This window comes from Lathyrus oleraceus, chromosome 3, assembly GCF_024323335.1.
Source record: "Lathyrus oleraceus cultivar Zhongwan6 chromosome 3, CAAS_Psat_ZW6_1.0, whole genome shotgun sequence".
NCBI lineage: Eukaryota > Viridiplantae > Streptophyta > Magnoliopsida > Fabales > Fabaceae > Lathyrus > Lathyrus oleraceus.
This window is the reverse complement of record NC_066581.1, coordinates 206,201,296-206,223,066: the sequence shown is the minus strand read 5'-3', so window position 1 is coordinate 206,223,066 and position 21,771 is coordinate 206,201,296. Positions and strand designations below refer to the sequence as shown.

Genomic DNA, 21,771 nt, shown 5'->3' with positions numbered 1-21,771 from the left:
TTTAGTCTTATATGCATGAAAGCCTTACGTGTTGCCCGACACGTAATGGTTCATTGTAAGGGCCACCTCATGTTTAAATTTGCAAATTTGCATCATCAATAAAGGATGTTTTTCAATTAAAAGCGGTGTTCCCTGTTTTTCATTTATTTTTGCAGTTTAAAAATAAAAACAAAATAAAAATGGCAATGTTTTCATTTTTCTTTTTTTCTCACACCGGTTCTAAAGCAACGCATGAATCAACATTCATGCAGATGCGATTCTTCTCCGGATCTCATTGATAACAATCCTGTTACACCCTCATATGACTTCGACAATCCAATCTATCTTGCTGAAGAAGAAGACGAAGAAAATTGTGAACTGCCAGGGGAATTAGCCAGGTTGTTGAAACAAGAGGAGAAGGTGATTCAGCCGCACGAAGAACAGATTGAGGTGGTGAATTTGGGTACCGACAAGGTTAAGAAGGAAGTGAAAATCGGGGCTGCTTTAGAGGAAAGTGTCAAGAGCAGAATGGTGGCATTGTTGAAAGAGTATGTCGACATCTTTGCCTGGTCTTATCAAGATATGCCAGGGTTGGATACCGATATTGTTGTGCACAAGCTACCGTTGAGAACAGATTGTCCTCCAGTGAAGCAGAAGTTGCGCAGAACTAGACCTGATATGGCGATGAAGATTAAAGAAGAGGTGCAGAAGCAGTGGGATGCTGGTTTCCTTGCTGTCACTAACTATCCGCCATGGGTTGCGAACATTGTGCCAGTCCCGAAGAAAGATGGTAAAGTGAGAATGTGTGTGGACTACCGAGATCTGAATAGAGCTAGTCCGAAAGATGATTTTCCGTTACCTCACATTGACGTGTTGGTAGACAATACCGCTCAATTCTCGGTGTTTTCCTTCATGGATGGCTTTTCTGGCTATAATCAAATCAAAATGTCGCCAGATGACATGGAGAAAACAACGTTCATCACACCGTGGGGCACCTTTTGTTACAAGGTGATGCCATTTGGTCTCAGGAACGCCGGTGCTACTTATCAGAGGGCCATGGTGACTTTGTTTCATGATATGATTCATCATGAAATTGAATGCTATGTTGATGACATGATAGCAAAGTCCCAAACAGAAGAGGGGCATTTGGTAGATCTGGCCAAGTTGTTTGACCGGTTGAGACAGTTCAGACTGAGGTTGAATCCGAATAAGTGCACGTTCGGAGTGCGGTCCGGTAAATTGCTGGGGTTCATTGTGAGTGAGAAAGGAATCGAGGTTGATCCTGCAAAAGTAAAAGCGATAAGAGAAATGCCTGAACCGAGAACAGAGAAGGAGGTTCGTGGTTTCTTAGGTAGATTGAACTACATTTCACGGTTCATATCTCATCTAACAGCCACGTGCGAACCGATTTTCAAGTTGTTAAGAAAAGATCAAACGGTCAGGTGGAATAATGATTGCCAAGCGGCATTTGAAAAAATAAAAGAATATTTGCAGGAGCCTCCGATTCTGATGCCTCCTGTGGAGGGAAGACCGTTAATTCTGTACCTGACAGTCCTCGAGGGGTCTATGGGGTGTGTATTGGGGCAGCATGACGAGTCTGGTCGAAAAGAGCATGCCATATACTACCTTAGCAAAAAGTTTACCGACTGTGAAACAAGATATTCACTGCTCGAGAAAACTTGCTGTGCTTTGGTCTGGGCTGCTCGCCGACTAAGGCAGTATATGCTGGTTCATACCACTTTATTGATTTCCAAGATGGATCCAATCAAGTACATTTTTGAGAAGCCAGCATTGACCGGACGGGTTGCGAGGTGGCAAATGATTTTGACTGAGTATGATATACAGTATACCTCTCAGAAAGCGATCAAGGGGAGTGTATTGTCTGATTACCTCGCTCAGCAACCCATTGATGATTATCAACCGATGAAGTTTGAATTCCCTGATGAGGACATCATGTTTCTCAAATCGAAAGATTGCGAGGAACCAATCCCGGAGGAGGGGCCTGACCCTGAATCCGAATGGATTCTGATGTTTGATGGGGCCGTTAACGTGAACGGAAGCGGTGTTGGTGCTGTTTTGGTTACGCCGAAAGGATCCCACATTCCTTTTGCTGCTCGGCTAACGTTTGAGTGCACCAACAACGTAGCTGAATATGAAGCTTGCATATTGGGGATTGAGGAGGCGATTAATTTGAGGATCAAGAACCTTATCATATATGGAGATTCAGCTCTGGTGATAAATCAGGTTAACGGGAAATGGTATACGCATCAGTCTCATTTAGTTCCGTATCGAGATTATACAAGGAGATTGTTGACGTTTTTCACCAAGGTGAAGATGTATCATGTGCCCAGAGAGGAGAATCCTTTGGTAGATGCTTTAGCTACTCTGGCCGCCTTGATTAAGGTACAGAGGTGGAATCAGTTCCCCAGTGTTGAAGTAGGTCGTCTGGATAGACCGGCTTATGTGTTTGCTGTTGATACAGCGTCCGATGATGAGAAGCCGTGGTATTTCGATATCAAGCGCTATCTCGAGACGCAAGAGTATCCTGAGGGAGCATCGAAAAAGGACCGAAAGACTCTGAGGAGGTTAGCCATGGTGTTCTATCTGAATAAGGATGGGGTTTTGTATAAAAGGAATTTTGATTGGGTCTTGCTCCGATGTGTTGATGATAGAGAAGCAAGCCAGTTGATGAAAGAGGTTCACGAGGGATCGTTCGGTACCCATGCCAGTGGGAATGCAATGGTAAAGAAGCTGCTGAGAGCAGGTTATTACTGGATGACAATGGAGGCCCAATGTTTCAATTTCGTGCGGAAGTGTCATAAATGCCAGATTTATGCTGATAAGGTGCACGTGCCTCCAAATCCGTTGAGTTTAATGTCGTCTCCATGGCCGTTTGCTATGTGGGGCATTGATATGATTGGAAAGATTGAGCCTACAGCTTCGAATGGGCACAGGTTCATATTAGTGGCTATTGACTACTTCACCAAGTGGGTTGAAGCAGCCTCTTATACGAATGTGACGAAGCAGGTCGTAGCCAGATTCCTCAAGAGAGACATCATTTGCAGATACGGGGTTCCCGAGAGAATCATTACTGATAATGGTTCTAATTTGAACAATAAGATGATGGCAGAGCTGTGCCGGGAATTCAAGATCGAGCATCACAATTCTTCTCCTTATCGTCCGAAGATGAATGGGGCGGTTGAGGCAGCCAACAAGAATATAAAGAAGATTGTGCAGAAAATGGTGGTGACCTATAAAGACTGGCATGAGATGTTGCCATTTGCGTTGCATGGGTATCGAACGTCGGTGCGTACGTCAACTGGGGCAACTCCTTTTTCATTGGTATATGGAATGGAGGCTGTATTACCTGTTGAAGTTCAGATTCCCTCTTTGAGAGTCCTGATGGACGTGAAATTGCAAGAGGCGGAATGGGTAAGGACTCGGTATGAAGAGTTAAGCCTGATTGAAGAAAAGAGGCTAGCAGCCATTTGTCATGGACAGTTGTACCAGCAACGGATGAAGCGTGCTTTTGACAAGAAGGTGCGACCTCGGGTATATCACGTAGGTGATATGGTGCTGAAAAGGATCCTTCCTCCTCAAAACGATCGAAGGGGCAAATGGACACCAAATTATGAAGGTCCGTTCGTGGTCAAGAAGGTTTTCTCTGGCGGAGCCTTGTTGTTAACGACCATGGATGGCGAGGATTTTCCATCCCCTGTGAATGCGGACGCAGTTAAAAAATACTTCGTATAAGAGACCCGCTGGACGAAAAGAACAAAATAGTCCAGGCAAAAATGGGCATCCCGGCGAACCAAAAACAGAAAGAAAGGTTCGGGCAAAAATTAGGGATAAAAATGAAAAATCGTACACCTGGCAAGTCGAAAACCTGAAAAGGCGACTTGGGCAAAAAGGGTATCCCGGTGGACTGAAAACCCGAAAGGGCGGTCCAGGCAAAAGAGGGATTGAAACGAACAACTGCGTCCGGCATGATCGTTTGCGCTTTGGTTAAAGCATTATGGATAATACCCGGTAGGGATCAGTTGGAATCGTCCTGTTCAGAAGGCAGAAAGCATGGAGAGTCTGAGGACATATGGGGTGTAACCGAGTTGGAACTCGATGAGATCACGGGTTTCACATTGCCATTAGGATAGATTTTTCCTTTTGAGCGCAATTACCTCTTTTCAGGAATTGCTTCCTTTGTATTGCTCAATTTGAGCCACACTTTTCAAATCAATAAAATGCAAATTCAGTCAAATAATTTTGTTTTTGTTTTTCATTACTGCTTTGATTGCAAAAACATCCAGATATTTTTGATAAAGAATCTTGCATTTTTAACACATACAGGTTCCTTCCAATGCATGTTTATAAGATGGAAAGCTTGAAATCTTATTTGGAAGGTTGAGTGACCCAAGTGTTGAAATCTTGACACGCCTGGGGCACGGTTTTATCTAACGATCTGTTTTGCAGGAACTGTTAGGTATTTCCATTCACTTGCAGGTTGTGGTGTGGAAGCTTTGTAGCAAATCCCCAGAGAGTTCGCTCAGGAACAAATGAATATGAAAGAATGACAAAGACGTTGAGACGTACGACGATCCTTGATGGTAATCAAGAAGACTCTTCAAAGTCGGAAGACTTGAAAGTTTGTAGAAATTCCCCAGAGGAGGGTGGTAGGAAGAGACGACGAGGGACGTCCGCCGACCTTTGAAATTAACCAAGAAGACTCTTCAAAGTCGGAAAATTGGAATTTCTGTATAAATCCCAGGAGTACGTTTCTGTCGAGCGCGGAGCGACCTGAAATACAAGATGATGGAGCAGAAAAGGTCCAGACGAGTCTGGGAATTATCAAAAGTGGAAAGCTGATACGAGATTGGGAGGTGGATACCGTGGTTCGACGAGTCGACGGGTGTTCTGTGCCAACTTTTCTCATTTCCCAGCTAGGTCCCCAAGCAGAAGCGTAGGACTAGCTCCCCTGCAGATCCTAGGTCTGTGACTTCCCCAGCCGAGTCAGGATGGTTATCCCCGGCAGGTTTACAACGGTGTTTCCTCAGCAGCCAGGCCAGAAGGTTGCTACTCCCCGAGTGGAGCGGGTTTCAATGAAATATATCTCCAGCAGTGTGCATCCTACCAGTGGATTGGACAAGTTCCCGTAGCGGACGGATTTTTGCATCTCCAGCTGAGTTGATTCTACCTATGGATTGCACGGGTTGTCCCCCAGCGGAGTAGCATTCGTTTCCCTAGCAGGGTCAGGATGGTTATCCCCAGCAGGTGATAGATTGATGCTTCCCCAGTTGACAAGCCTGGAGATTGCTATTTCCCCAGCGGAGTATCTATGAGTATTTCCCCAGCGGAGTATCTGTGAGTATTCCCCCAGTGAAGGCGTCAGGTATCTGTGAGGGTTTTCCGAAGCAGAGTCGGGATTGATATCCCTAGCGAGTCAAAGACTGTTGTATCCCCACAGAATGTTGGTGGTGTTTATCCCCAGCAGTTTCTCGAGCGGATTGGGTGCAAAGGAGGTTCTTCCCCAACAAGGGTTGCATTATTCCCAGCAGCACTGTTATTCCCCAGCAGGGTAGAGATCAGAGTATTGACGAGTTCCTCAGCAGAGTGTCTCGTGCTCCTCAGAGGAGTCCCTTGAGGGGGATACTTTTTATGCATTCATCATGTAAATAAGCATGGCATATTGCATAGAAAAAATAAATAATCGCGTAGCATTTCCATGATTATGGAGCATTACGCAGAAAAATCAATCATGCATCATTGCAAGCATAGGCTAGTCTCAAGCCGTGGTTACTGTTTGAGAGGCGGTTTTGCCAGAAGATGAAGGTGTTATTCTGACGAGTTTGGCATTGTAATCAGTTGCATCAAAGTTTCTGTCAAGCGAAGATGGGAACGATAATCCAAATGTTTCCGGTATTCAGACCGAAGTGGTATTCAGGCCAGTTTTCCGGTATTCAGACCGAAGTGGTGTTCAGACCAATTTTCCGGTATTCAGACCGAGGAGGTGTCCAGACCGAAGTGGCGTTCAGGCCAATGTTCCGATTCAGATCGAAGAAGTTTCCGACGATCAGGTCGATGTACTTATGGCATTCAGGCCAAGTTTCCGGTATTCAGACCGAAGTGGTGTTCAGACCAATTTTCCGGCATTCAGGCCAAGTTTCCGGTGTTCAGACCGAAGTGGTGTTCAGACCAAGTTTCCGATTTTCAGATCGAAGAAGCTCCGACATTTAGATCGATGCAGCTTGTGGCATTCAGGCCAGGTTTCCGGTGTTCAGACCGAAGCGGTATTCAGACCGAAGTGGTTTTCAGACCAAGAAAAGGAAAGTTCCGGGGTTCGAGAAAATAAGAAAAGGAAAAGAAATGATAATCCCCAGCGGGTGTGGTGTTCAGACCATGGTTATCCCAGTGTTACCATTTATTTTGGTATCCAGGTCGACAGTTTCATTTCGGTGATCAGGCCGGCTTTCTCCGTACCAAACGGATTTCTTGTTCAAAGATTTTGTTTCTTCGCCAATTCTGACAGGCGTTGTTAATTATTATCCCATCAGAGTGAAAATTGTTCGTCTGTTCTTGGTATTCAATCACTCTTCATCCTGATCATCTGAAAGCCGAGGCTGTTCATATTGACAGGTTCACAGTGGATTGAATAGGGGCAGCTGTAACACCTCAAAATTTGCCCTCCTCTCTTGGGACTGAGCATAACATTTTGCATATCATTTTTAGGTCATTAGGCATTGCATATTGCATATCATGTGGTTACATTGTGCAAGTCATCCTCACAAGTCTTGATCAGAAGATGAAGAGGTCATGGTGCAAGCTAAGGTTTCATTGGACTGGTCATTAGTCATCTGAGGATGTGGAGGTCCAAATTAGGGTTTCATGATTCTCAAAGGAGATTGGTCTTCATCTTGATTACAATGATTCATCATCATCATCATGGTTTGATTTCATCAAGTGTTGGATCAGGTACCTTGAGATTAGGGTTTTGACCACTGGTCAACCCTAATCAGTTGCATTGGGCCAATCAGGGCATGATTAGGAGGTGGGGTCTATGAGGTATATGAGGATTATGCCATGATTTTATTGGGCTTATTGAGGCTAGGGTGTCATCCTTGAGCCATTTCATCAGGAGATTGGAGCTCAGATTGATCAGTGCATGGCCAAATTCATCTATCAGTTGAAAAAGTCAATTGTGGTCAACGGTGCATGATTTTATGGATTTGGAGGTGGGAGAGAGTTGGATACACTTCATTCATGTTGGAACAAGTGTTATTTGACATTTCAAAGCTCAGGAATGGAGAAAATCAAGTCAGACAAGAAATTGCCAAAAATAGAAAGTGACTTGTAAGGGAAGTTTCCAAAAATGGAAAGTTTTTGACCTCAAAATTACATGTCCAAGGAAGCTTCAAATGAAAATTTGTTCAACATGAAAGTTGTAGATCTTGTTCTAACCTTTCCAAAAAGTCCAAGAACTTGAAAATCCCATGTATGGTTGGCAAGTTATGGTCCATTCAATTTCAAAAATGACCCATAATCAGAGGGGCATAACTTCCACATGGAGTGTCCAAATTGGATGATCTTTGTATGTGCAAACTCCATTTGACATGTACTTTCATGGTGAATAATTGGAATTCATCAAAAATGGTCAATGCAAAAAGTCATTTTTCAAGTGTACAGTTAAAGATCCAGGGGCAAAATGGTCCAACTTGAGAAATAATGAGAATTTTGGAATGGGGATTTTTGCAACACCTCACAAATGCAAATTGGAAATGGTTTGAACTGTCATAAACATCCAAGGTTCATTATTTGACCAAGTCACTTATGAATTGCACTTGAAAATTATACCATTTAGCATGGCATGGTGAAAATGAGAATTACAAGTCCAATGACCATGAGACCAATGCCAACTCATCATAACTGATATTTGGAGAGTGTGTGAGCTGTCATACAGCTGTCATGGGCCCCCATGTGAAAAGCCATTTTTGCCCTTGCTTAGTAAAGTCACATTTTGCTAATCACATTGCATTTTGCTAATTCATGATTAAGGATGTGATTAAATGGAAGTATAAATACTTAATCATAACTAACTCTTGATAATAATCACATTTCACAAGAAATTGCAACTGTTTTTCCCTCCAATTCTCCAAAAGCTCAAGAACATTCATCAAGCAAAATTCAACAAAACTCTTCCAATTCTTCACCAATTCACGAATTTCTTTTTGTTTCCTCCTCCAATCATCTTCCTCTCAAACTGTTTTGGCGAGTTGCATCAAGAAACCTCACGAATCTCAACTGTTGCAAAGGAGCTCATCAATGGCGAATCGCAATTTCTCACAATTGGAGTGATCTTGAGCTAATCTATCTTTTGCATTCACCTTCCCTATCATCAAACTTGGACTGTTTTGAAGAATCACATCCAAATTCATCACGAATCACAACTGTCTTCATTCAAGGTGCGAGATTCGAACATCATTATTTCTTAAATTGTTATATGTTTTTGAAAGATCGTGGAATGTAGAACAACATGCAATTTGTAGTTTGTGGATTGGTTGATTGTAGAATGAGATATCGCGTTTTTTAGTTTTGAATGTGGAACTTTAATAGCTCGATCCGTGAGCTACAGTTAGGATTAGGAGAAATCGTTAGCATGTTCATGATCCTCACACTTAGACCTTTCCAACCATATGCCGTTTGTGCATTTTGGTGAAGAAATGAGCGAAACCGATGCCGCCGTTGATGAACATGTATGGACGCGTGGAGAGGAAGTAATTTCTGGAAATATATGCGTGTTTGATCTTCAAATTTGCAAGGCCATTTCGAATTCATGTTTAGCGCCATTATGGACCAATCAGAAGGAGCCAGCGAAAAAATGAACTTGGACCGGTTGAAGAGAATTACCGTCGTGCCACTGGACTCAGTCAAATTCATTTTAATTTAAATAAAACACTTAATAAATATTACATAATTCATTTGAACTTAGAAAATTCATAAAAAATATTGGTTAGTCCAAAAATAGTGAGGATTTTTTTGATGGATTCCAATTTTTCTCTAGAATTTTATAGGCATAGTTTCACAAGTTGTGCATGGTAAAATGTTGACCTGGCCTATTGAACTTTGACTTGTGTCATATTTTTGTACATTTTTTGTATGTTTCACCAAATTTATCATGAAATGCTCATACATTTAAAGAAATGATTGAAATTTTTTGTGCTCATTCTGGACATGTTGATGGTGATTTACATATAAAGTTTGTGATTTCTGGATACCTGATGTTTGAGATATGATTTTTGGAATCTAGGTGTGACAATTTGTGTCACACCTAGCTAGGTCTAATTCATGAATTTATTTGCATGACCTATGATTGTTGGATTTGATTGAAATTTTGCATGGATGATCATTGATATGTTGAGATGTCATGAGAATTTTTCTGGATTTTTCTATGGCATTTTCAAATTTGATTGATAATTTTCTTCACTGTATGCTCATTTGGTAACATTGTGTGACACATGTTTGTATATTGTTTGTGAAATTTTCATATGGTTTTGGATGAAGATGAAATTTGGTGTGTTGATTGTAGACACATTGTAGGACATCATGCTTTTGGTCCCATTCATTTCTAATATGTTGTCACTGTTTTATGAATTTTTGAAGTGAAGGCTTGTGTTGGTGCTATGGTTTGGCTTGAATAATTGTGTCTGGATTTCTTGATTTTCATTGACCTAGTTCCTTTTGTCCAATTGAGCTGAAAATTGACATGCTATACCCTGAATATGTCCTGTTTAGGTGTGAATTATTTGATGATTTTTGGAATTGTTTTGGTATGCTTTTGATGGAATTCATTCTGTTTGGACATTGGATGTTGCATTTGACCTAGTTTGACTTGTTTTGGTCATGAAATGAATATGGTGAATGATATGAGTATGGGATCAATTGCATTTGCTTTCTATTTGCATTAATTTGGTTTTGGTTGAGAATTGTTTGCTGTTTAGATTTTCTTCTCCCTTTGGGACCCTAGGCTTGGCCTAGTGGTCTAGTTTCTCACATTTGGTTTGACTTTTCAGGATGAAATGCATAATGCTCAAGGAGAATGCTTCAAGTCAATTAAATTGAGATTGTTTGATGTTGAGAACTAACTTGACTTTGTGTTGTAGGTGGTGAAGCTTGGGCTTGAGCTTATAGCTTGCACTTGTGTGCATTAACTTGTGTTGCTTGTACAGATTAACTGATTAACATTTGCTGTTTACTGTTGTGTGTCTGAGTACTGATGATACTTGATTGATTTCAGGTACATTTAGTCGCTTACAGTTCTTTAAGAACTTGCTTGCTGCTGCTTGGTTTTTAAACCACTTGAGGTAGGACTTCTATTCTTCATGTAGTCTGGAAGACCTGGCCTGTTACTTGGCCAGGCAACTGTCTGAAGTCCTCCTTAAGAGGCGATGTTTGTGGTTGTTTACATTTGTGCCAAGCAGGTAAAGACCTCTATGAGGCAATTGGTGGATCAAAGGGATATGCAATCTATCCCCCACTATTCTGTGAGTCGTCCCTCTGCTCACACGGCTGTGTGTTGATGCATTGGGGCACAAACCAAAGATCTTGTGTTGTTGCACAATCGAGTCAGAGTCTTTGAGCGTAGAAGGGTCCCTCCATTCTGGACCCACGCTCCTTTGTCTGAAGCTCTCCCTGGTCAGGGATAAGAGCTGTGAAGTCTAATCTTCACTCACCTTTCATCTGCTTCACCTTAGCCTCGCAATGGCAAGGTTAAGAGCGAATACTACCCATGTACAGATGACTTGCTTCGGCAGTCAAACCCATTGTTTGAGCCTCACTTGACTGGTTATAGTGTGTGCTTGGTGAATATTTGTTTGACATGGTTGTTTGAGATGTATTGATTGTTTGATGCTTGTATGCTTGCTTCTTTCCTGGATAGGATTAGCTTGCAGTTGTGCAAGTAGGTAGAAACCTGAACATAGGGTAATGATGCATGACAACACTAGGCTCGAGTACAGCTCCCTGGTAGTGTGTCTTCCCTTGGTTTCTGGCTAGATTTTCTTTCCCTTGAGGGGGAACTACATCGCCCTGATCCTTGTTCCAGACGAGGTATGTAGGCAGGAGGTCGTGCGAGACCTCTCCGGGCACTTTTTTTTCTTTTTGTGTGTGTTTACTTGCCATCTGATTGTGTTTGTTTGGTTCGGATGCTGACGTAAGTCCAGTGATTGGCTGTCAGGCTCCACGTTTGCCCTTTTGAGTGTGTTTTGGTTCGGATGCTGACGTAAGTCCAGTGATTGGCTGTTGGGCTCCATGTTTGCCATCTGTTTGTGTGTTTTGTGTTGTTTGGCGTGCGTGAGCCGAACTACAGTGGCTCTGATTCTCGTTCCAGACGAGATATGTAGGCATAGGATGCGATGTCCTATCGAGATCCCTTCTGTTAACCCCACCTGCGTTCCCTGTGTGTGTGTGATGTTTAGCAACCTATTCTTTCTTAGAACGTGGATCCCGTCGAGTACGACGGACGTGAGGGGTGCTAATACCTTCCCCTTGCGTAACCGACTCCCTTACCCTTTCTCTTTGGTCGCAAGACCATTTCCTTTCCAGGTTTCTCTGAGCGTTTCCTTTCCCTATCTTGGGATAAATAACGCGCAGTGGCGGCTCTGTGTTGTGTTTTTTTTTTAGTCCCGCCGGTTGTTTTTTCGCGGATGTGACAAGTATTGATGAAGATGATTTGATATTGTTGATATGAGAGACTATTTATAGATGAATGAGTGAGTAGGTTCGGAACCTAAAAAGAGTGTGATTGATTTCATGGAAAGGCAAGAGAAGACAAAATTCAGAATGGAAGAGAAAGCAAGCATGTGAGGAATCTTCTTGCCGCATGTGAGGAAAGCACATGCAAGGGAAGAGGAGCCCTTCCTCTTGGCGCCTTAGTGTAGGGCAATTGGAAGGGGCGCCCTTCCTAGTGGCGCCTAAGACTAATTTTGTGAAGAGGCGCTCAACCCTTTGGCGCCTCAGTTACTTTATGGCACCTAGGGAATGGGCGCCTAGGTTGGAATCTTAGGGCACAAAGCTCAGAGATTCTATGATTCCCTGGCGCATGTGTATTCTTTTCAATCTTTTCTCTGCGTGTTGGATTCCTTCTACTGCATGCATGGTCAAGTCTGTATAGACAATGACCAAGTTATCAATGCAACGACCAACTTACCAATGACCAAGCTATTTATGTTGCGCATATGAACAACTTAGCAATGCATTCAATTCCAATTCCATTCAAACTATCTACATATTTAATATTTCAACATAATGTCTTCCACACAACATTACATGATCAGTGCCCATGTCGAAGGTGAAATATTTGATCATCAGTTGTTCGTTTTTGTTTTCGAAACACAGAGGTGACTCGGTTTACAATAAATCGACGATCAAATTTTTCACAACTGAAACAAAGAATAGAAAAGAAATTGCAGTGCAATAATGTGGGTCAGATCATCTATAAAAATCCGGTTTGATTTGCAGAAAACCAGGTAAAATTTTATCAGAAGAAGATTCGAGATGATGATGATGTTCAACATATGTTTGGCAGTCACGAACAATCCGGTTACAACGATATAGAGTCGTATATATTACCACATCAACAACAGGAGTCTCAGTACATTGATCAGTCACACGTGTTTTGTGAGACTGATGACGAACAAGCTGAGGTGAATGTTCCAGACGACGAAGAAGAGGAACCTGAGATCATGGTTGATTCGACGATGAACGCTGAAGAGGAAGAGGAGCCAATACCAGCAAGTCATGTATATTGTCCACCCCAACACATGACAAGGTTAAATTTGGGTTCAGATGAACCTTCGGCAGATGTATGGTACAATCCTTACGTGTAAATGCAAGGATCTCTGAAACAAGGAGACACATTTCGCACAAAAGAGGAATGTGTAAAAACTATTAAGAAATTCCACATGCAACTATCAGCTTATTTCAGAGTTGACAGAACTGACGCATTGAGGTATAAAGTTTATTGTCCGAATGAGCACTGCCTTTTTAGGTTGTCAGCTTCGTACCGGAAGAGGAGCGAGTCTTGGGAGATTGGATCAATGGGTCCAGATCACACATGCATGCTGACAAACCCAATGCAAGATCATCGTAAATTAAGCTCTCAGCTAATATGCGATGAAATATTGTCTGTCATTGGCGACAATCCGTCGTTAAAGGTGAGTACAATAATCTCGCATATTAGGGCAGAGTACGAGTACACTCCATCATATAGGAAGGCATGGATAGCTAGAACAAAAGTTGTTGAAAAAATGTTTGGCAATTGGGAGGAGTCTTACAAACAACTTCTAAAATACATGTTGGCTCTAAAACACTATGCTCCCGGGATAATTGTCAAGATGGAAATGTTGCCCGCATATACACCAGATGGTACGTGTGCTGTTGGAAATAGAATATTTCACCGTCTATTCTGGGTGTATCTGTAACACCCCATTTTCTACCCACGAGTTATAACAACAAAATCAGAGTCGTAAAATTTTCTATAAATGGAATATTACATGTTCAACTTTAAACAATTTCCACTTTAAGGAATCATAACAAAATGTAACACTTTTCTTAATTCGACAAAACAATGTCATTCACTCCAATAATTCAACTTCATAAAATCTTACGCAGCGGATTCATAACAAAATTCTTATCATCTTTAAGCAACATAAATACGACTTAACTTAAAGAGTAAACAACTATAATCCTTCAAACAATTTAAATTTTAGTAACAATTAAAAGATCCATAAAGCAGACACGCGACAATCCCCCCGAGTGCTACGTATCAGAGCGACTGACCACTGACCCGACCAACGGTAACCGGCTACTTCTCAGGATTACCTGCACGTTGTCACATAAGGACAACATTCAACATAAGGGGTGAGTTACAATAATTATAATCAGTATATGAAAAACAATACAGTAATTAAGAATCGTACACAAACACCACTTCTCAATTAAATTAAATACCCATACAACAAACCAACAAAAATGCAACTCTAATGAGACTCGACTCGTCATGCATGTGGTACCATTCGGAGTAAAACTCCCAACTTAAAATTTGCCGATTTAACGAGGCATCAAGGCTTAAGCCTTCAACTTTCAACTTTTGCCAATCCAGGCCAACGTGGTGTGAGCAAAGCTCCGACTTAATGCATATGAATTTACATGACATACACGACTTTAAAATTCCGACAACGTAATAATAATAGCAACACAACAATGTTTTCAACATAATCAACTTATAATCAACTTTGGCTCACCAAGCTTACAACTCAGTATCTTTAACAACTTTCCGTACACGGAATAACTTAACAACTCAGTCATACTTGTATCGACACTTCATAACATAAACCCAACAAAATTTACTCATCAAAATTAACTATAATATTACCCGACTCACCCCGACGAACTTCATTAAATTCTGAGCAATTCGATTTTTCACTTTTCCAACAGCGTTAACCCGTTAACGCACTGGATTAACCCGTTAACGCAAGACAGAATACAATTTTTCAGCTTTTCAACAGCGTTAACCGGTTAACGCCCTGGGTTAACCTGTTAACGCAAGACAGAATGCAATTTTTTTTTCAATTTTTCAACAGCGTTAACCCGTTAACGCCCTGGGTTAACCTGTTAACGCAAGACAGAATACAATTTTTCAGCTTTTCAACAGCGTTAACCCGTTAACGCCCTGGGTTAACCCGTTAACGCAGGACAGAATACACTTCCTGACAAATTTTAACAGTGTTAACCGGTTAACGCCCTGGGTTAACCGGTTAACGCAAGACAAACAGCAATTTTTCACAATTCATAACAGTGTTAACCGGTTAACACCCTGGGTTAACCGGTTAACGCAAGACAGAAAGCTGTTCCTGCGCTAACACGAAGCAGAATGCAGAATTCTCCGCATTTTCCGCCGTTGGAGGACTTCCGGACCTCCGATTCCAATTCCGTAAGAAGCTACGTTTTCGGAAAATCACTACCCATCCAATTACAGATTCAATTTCAGTTTTAACACAACTTATCCAACACAATTTTTTCAGCATTCAACATCCCAATTATGGTCAAATCAACGGTTCATCACTACCCATTACATGTTAACCCATAATACCCATTAAACGACGATAAACCCCCCTTACCTTATTATTTTGGATCGAAGGTTGCTCTAAGAATCGGATTCCGGAAGTTTTCTTCTCCTTCCCTCTCGTTCGTACAACAGTTCTCAAATTCCTCTTCTGCTAACTTCTCTCCACACTGTTTCTTTTTTTTTCTCTATCACTTCTTTTATTTTCTCTTTATTAAATTTACTAAATATCCTAATCTCTAATGGGCCTAATATAACACCTCTCATTTTACTAATTAGCACACAATGATAAGCCCACTTACTCAAATAACACCACAATTATATTATTATTTCTTATAATAATTTCTACGACTTTCGACTAATTTCCGACTAACCACAATAATTACGTAAATATTAAAAATAACAAATAATTATTTTTGGGCGTTACAGTATCAACCGTGTATCATAGGTTTTTCTTTCTGTAAACCAATTATACAAATTGATGGTACATGGTTGTATGAAAAATACAAAGTAACGTTACTGATGGCAATGGCGCAAGATGGGAACAACAATATTTTTCCAATCTTCTTTGCCCTAGTTGAAGGGGAGACTTTTGAGGGATGTATTTTTTTCCTAAGAAATCTCCAATTGCACGTTGCACCTCAGCCTAACTTGTGTTTGATCTCTGATAGACACCCCTCAATCATCAGTGCATATAATAACATTGACAATGGCTGGCAAAATCCTCCTTCGACGCATGTGTTTTGTATTAGACATATTGCTAAGAATTTCATGCGGGAAATCAAAGATAAGACGTTGCGTAAGAAGGTTGTCAATGCAGGTTATGCATTATCAGAACCTTCTTTCAAACACTACCGCGAGGAAATAAGATTGTCGAACGAAGATGTCGTACGGTGGATCGATAGTATTCCGTTGAAGAAGTGGACTAGGGCATACGACAACGGTCAGCGTTTGGGCCACATGACAACAAATCTTGTGGAATAAATGAACTCTATCTTCAAAGGCATCCGTAACCTACCAATAACCGCTTTGGTGCAGGCTACATATTTCAGACTAGGGGCGTTGTTTGAAACCTGACGCTCAAAATGGAGTTCAGTGTTGCAATCTGGACAGTTGTTCAGTGATGCTTCAATGAAATTCATCAGACATGAAGCTGCCAAAGCAAACACACATGTGGTTATGGTATTTGACCAAATTAAAGGTTGGTTTAGTGTTGCCGAGTCCATGGATCACAATGAGGACATGCCGATGGGACAGTACAAAGTCGAACTAGATAGAGGTTGGTGCGACTGCGAAAGGTTCCAAGCCTTTCGTACCCCCTGCTCCCATGTCATTGCGGCATGCTCAAAGGTTCGAAGGGATTCATCCTACTTGCTATCTGAAGTTTACAAAGTCGTCAGCCTTTCAAATGTTTATAATTTTTCGGTAGTGGCAAAAGAGGATTATTGGCCAGAATATCAAGGGGACATCGTCTGGCACAACGAAGTTATGCGAAGGAAGAAAAAGGGTCACCCTAACACCCGGATTCAAACCGAAATGGATACGGCAAACAAAATGGTTAGACTATGTAGTTCATGCCGTCAACCAGGTCACAATCGTAATAACTGTCCTAGTGTTGGAACGAGCACAACCAGATAGATTTAAATGTACCTCTGTTGCTATATATGAAAAACTAAATTTATTTCATAGTACCTCTGTTGCAATATATGGAAAACTAAATTTACTTCATAATAGACGTCTGTGACGAAAAGACAGTTGTTCATAAAAAATAACACAGACAATTAAAACAACTAGAATACAAAAACTATGCGATTACAACCATCAAAACAATTTTGAACATGTAATGCATCATCCTACGAGCGTCTTGGTCGGTCTTAATATCCACTCATTCGCGCACTTCTCCGTGTTGGTTGAACGTGGACACAAGCCATTGTATTCTTCTAATCCGTTCACCCTCTCCAATTTCTCCCTCTAACCAACTGTACAACGTCCGATTAAGACGTTCAAACATATATGTGTTCCAAAGTCAAACCTGTATCGGAGGCGCAACGGCAAAAAATATTACATCAGCATTTCGTTTCTGAATGTATGCAGACATTGTTGAAACAGAGAAAATTGAAATTGATGGTTGAACTAGACAACTTATGGTATTAGGAGATGAATTTGAGTGAAAATAATTGTATGCAAGACGTGGTATTTATAGAGACAAAACATCTATTGAACAAAACACGTGGGCGCCAGATGAATTGACGCCCACATGACCATCACATGCAAACACCAGATGAATTGGCGCCCACCATGCAAAAGCCACTAAGGCGCCAGAAACAATGACGCCTCCCGATGAGGGTCAATGCAGGCGCCACTAGCATTGGCGCCTCCTCATAAGACCCAATGCATGTGCACGCTAGTGGTGCCTCCTCTTAGTGATATGGGAGTGCGCCAATTCATCAGACGCATCCTTTACCAAACTTGGTTATTTTATTTTACTTTTGAAAATTTGGTTATTTTCAATTTTTTTTTTTAAAAAATAGTTATTTTGAAAAAAAATTCTAGATTGGTTTTAATGGTTGGGATATATCTATATTAACCCGATAGGAAATAAATTATTACAATAAGAATTTAATATAAAACTGAAATATAATATATAATAACTAAATATATATTTTAAAAACTTTAGACATAATATAGTAATTTATATGAAATGAAATTAATTGATGTACATTGTATAAAATATTATGCCGTGCATCCCAACCATTCATAAGTTATATTTTAGTTATTTATAAATTAAAAGTCAAACAATTATAAAAATCTAAACAATTGTGAGAGTAATTGTCAAGGTAAAATATTTTTACATGTGCATATCAATTAAATTCATCATATAGTAGTAATTGAACATAAATTATTGTTTCCATAAAAATACAGCCGATGCAAAAAAACAAAAACAAAATTATACTTCCTAAAGTATTCTTACAAATATTACTACAGAGAATCGACACTGATGTTAAACTCCATAACTAGCAAGAGGCCAAAAGCGAGGCCTTGTAAGTCACCCAAACCGTAAATTTACCTTGATTTACCCCTCTAACTGAGAGTCAGGAAAGTAAACTTAAGTTTCATCTTCACCATCTGAAAGCAAGCAATCTTGGATCTGTTCCCTGAAAAACACAGAAAATTACCATATAAAATTTGAGGTCATGAAGAAATGTTTCGTACCATAGAAAAGCTGTCACGATAAAATTGAACACAATCCAAGCAATTGTGCTCAAGGGTAGCAGAACATCATGATCGTCGAGTTTAACCGAAAGACTCAACAATTAAAAGAACAACTTTGCCATGGGGAAAAATGCAAGGACCTGATTAGAAGATCTTATCCAAATTATTCTCAAGAAGACCCAGTGGCCAGATGGCTTAACTGAGTTATTACCAAATTTAAAATGTATTTACTTGACCAAGAAGGGAAACACATACCTCAGTGCATTCAATTTACCATTGTTGACTTGGTTTGACCGGGCAACCACTGAATGCGGTAAATCCATATAAAATTTCTCCATTGATGTGGAATCTGGTGGAAGTATCTGAAATTGACAACTTGAACAGCAAGAAGTATAAAAAGTGTCACTACTTCTGCAGTTTTTGAGATTGCTCCAATCAACAATCTCACTTTTGTCAAGTGGGCTATTGCAGAGAGGACAGAAAGATTCTGAGGAAACAGATTCATTGGATTTGAGATTATATCTCTTTTGCCGTCTTCGAGTTGCCAATGGAACATTACCATCAATGATCTCGGGAATCCTGTTGAATTGAAAGGGGATAAGTTTCCCGGCTGTTCTTACAATTGTGCTCTCCCGAGAAGGGTTCTCTTCCTGTAAAACAGGTAATCCATTAAGGACTGGTTAGTTGCTAATTCGATTAGAGCTTTTACTATAAGGGAAAGCTAAATACTTATCAACAAAAAACGTCTTTTCCCTATACCCTAGAAGTAAACACTTAAAACTCCATTTTAAAAGTGTATATAGCTATGGCACACTCATAAAACAAGTCACAGCCAACTTTCCTAAGATAAAATCCATCACCCAAATATCTCCACTCCCAGCCCAAAACTATATATCAAAGGGGTGGTGCAAAAAAAATATACCTGCAATAAAGCCACAAAAGATGAGACCAAGCTATTAATGCTAGAACTCGGACCTGTAGACAGTTTAACAGTCTTTAGACTGCCCTGCCAAAAAGATGAGACAAATTCATTCAGTAAGAGTTGCATAATTCAGACTAAGCAACAAAGAAGACAGGAGAATTCTAAAATTTAAAAAACAAGAATCAGAACAAAGAAAAGCAACAAAGTATTTCTTTGAAAATGTTTATGAGCATATTCAGAGGAGCACAAACCTGTCAAGACGGCAAAACATGTTGATCTCTTGAATAAAACAATCACGCAGAGGAAGCACAACTGGAATTTCCCATCTAGCATCAACATACTGGATATCAGCAGGTAACGAATATCCTTGCCCCTGTTATAATATGAAAATGAGTGCCCATTACATAAGGTCGATTCTTCAGTACAGTGCAACAGACAGGACAAACTTGGATAATGTCCTAGCAATTGTACACAGCACGATTTGAATTTATACAGGATTAATGTGGACACGAATCCCAAAATTCATATAATTGCATATTTTTTTGATAAAAAGAAAAAGTATCTAAAAAATTTGCTTAGCACATGTAATCCCCTTTGTAGGCAAGGGTTACTCAGTTTAAACAGTTCACATACATTTTCAATCTATTCATATTGAGATCATCCTTGAAAAAAAAACTTTTTGATGGCAACACAGATATATATTCTTCAGATAAATGCAACCTAGAAATTGAATTGTACTAACATATGCAAAAGTACCATCACTAAAGCACCTGACAGATATTTTAGGCTCAGTATACATTAGCATCATAGTTTTACACTTTGTTTGCAAATTTATTTAAAGTAATGTTCAAAGTCTCTTATCCACTTAACAAAATGCATATCTGGGGAGTTAGTGCAAGCAATGAGCTGCACACAAAAGTATTCTCATAACATAAACAAGTAACTTTTCTAGCATAATGTCGATAGAAACTAGAGAAAGCACATACGAAAATTAACAAATAAGCAATTTGATTGAGCACAAAACACTTAATTTGGCATAGTCACTCACAAGTCAAGACTTGTGACAGAAAATTCTTAGTTAACTCCTAATAACAACTTCAACTCAGTTGAATTCAAATGCCAAACTTCAGTGTCCCCAAGGCATAGTTCAAGTGGATAATCTCGGACACCCGATGAAATTTAAGGAAGTCTAGGGTTCAAACTCTAGCTAGTGGCATAACATACTAAGAAATAACAACTAACATTTGCCTAAAAAAATAACTAACAAACCTTCACAGTGGCTGAAATGACGTGAGCAGCAATCCTTGAAATGCACGAGCCTAAAACAATTCTGTTATACCCAAATTCAGAAGCCACCTGAAAAAATGCTTACCAAAATTGAACACATTTTCAAACATCAACATACATATGCTTATAAGCTTCAAATCAAGATAGTATCACAAAATCCAGAAGTAAACCTTTTGCAAGGCCAGCATGCGCAGAGAAAGCAACATATCTTCCCTACCAGTGGGATCACTCACTACATTCATCAGCTCAAGTAACCTCTCCTTTCCATCACTAGAATCCGACGAGTAAACAGTCTCAATAGGAACAAAATGAAACTCCTTCCTTGGCGGGGCTAAACTCGACACGATCAAACTAATAGCTTCAACGGCCTCTTCCATTTCATGAGAAGGAATCGGGAAAACAACACTCTCATCAATAAACACAACACCAACACCAAACACAGGTAATGACCTATCTCTACTAGCTTCAAAGTTCTTATGAGCCCTCTCTTGCATGTCATGCACAAATTGTAAAGCTACCCTAAAAAAGAACACATTTTTATTCATATCAATCATAAAATAAATAAAATTAAGCGAAATTAATCACATGTTAGAAATAATGGATTAATTTAAACAAACAAAAAAAAAGAAAAAAAGGGTCTGGGTTTTTGCTGTTAACCTGGAAGAAGGGCCACCGGAGAAGGCAACAAGGACCCTATCGGTGGGAGAGATCATAGCGTTTGATGTGACAGCAAGTCGAAACTTCCCGAACAAGTTGCTCCTGAAGCAATCTGCGCAAAAACGACCATCGTCGATTCCACCGTAACCCGAAACGACGTCGTTTAGCTTGCACTTGAGGCAGAGATTGCTAGAGCTCTTAGAATCGGTCTCTGAAGACGCAGTTGGTTGGCCGCATGTCGTTTCTTCATCTTTGTAGCAACCAGATTGACAGCCGCCGCCGCTGCCATTGCACGCCATCGACGTCGATCGGTGATTGCAGTCGCTAGGGTAGATAGGGTTTAAGTTCAATATATTTCGAATTATTTTATTGTCAATTTATTATGTATTATTATTCTTAGTGTTTTGTTATGCTAATTTGTGTCTTAAATTTAAAATTTTGTATTTTAATTTTTAAACTTTTAAAAACTTAAACACATAGGTTTTAAGATAATATATTTTTATTTTTAGCTCTTTTTTTTTAATTTCGAATCTACAATAACATTTAATTTTCACATGATCAATATTGAGGTGAGATGAGTTCTATTTAGTTCTTTAAATATGTT

The 21,771-nt window shown here is 40.1% G+C and overlaps 1 protein-coding gene across 1 annotated transcript; it reads right to left on the bottom strand.

Moving 5' to 3' along the window:
* Window positions 1–17,917: 17,917 nt before the first annotated feature.
* On the bottom strand, window positions 17,918–21,563 carry LOC127126328 (cytoplasmic tRNA 2-thiolation protein 2). The gene is made up of 7 exons (XM_051055238.1): window positions 21,168–21,563; window positions 20,681–21,029; window positions 20,493–20,579; window positions 19,475–19,596; window positions 19,224–19,302; window positions 18,557–18,951; window positions 17,918–18,243 (listed from the first exon to the last, which is right to left on the bottom strand). The coding sequence occupies exons 1-7, from the start codon at window positions 21,464–21,466 to the stop codon at window positions 18,195–18,197; spliced, it is 1,380 nt and encodes a 459-aa protein (XP_050911195.1). The 5' UTR covers window positions 21,467–21,563; the 3' UTR covers window positions 17,918–18,194.
* Window positions 21,564–21,771: the final 208 nt, after the last annotated feature.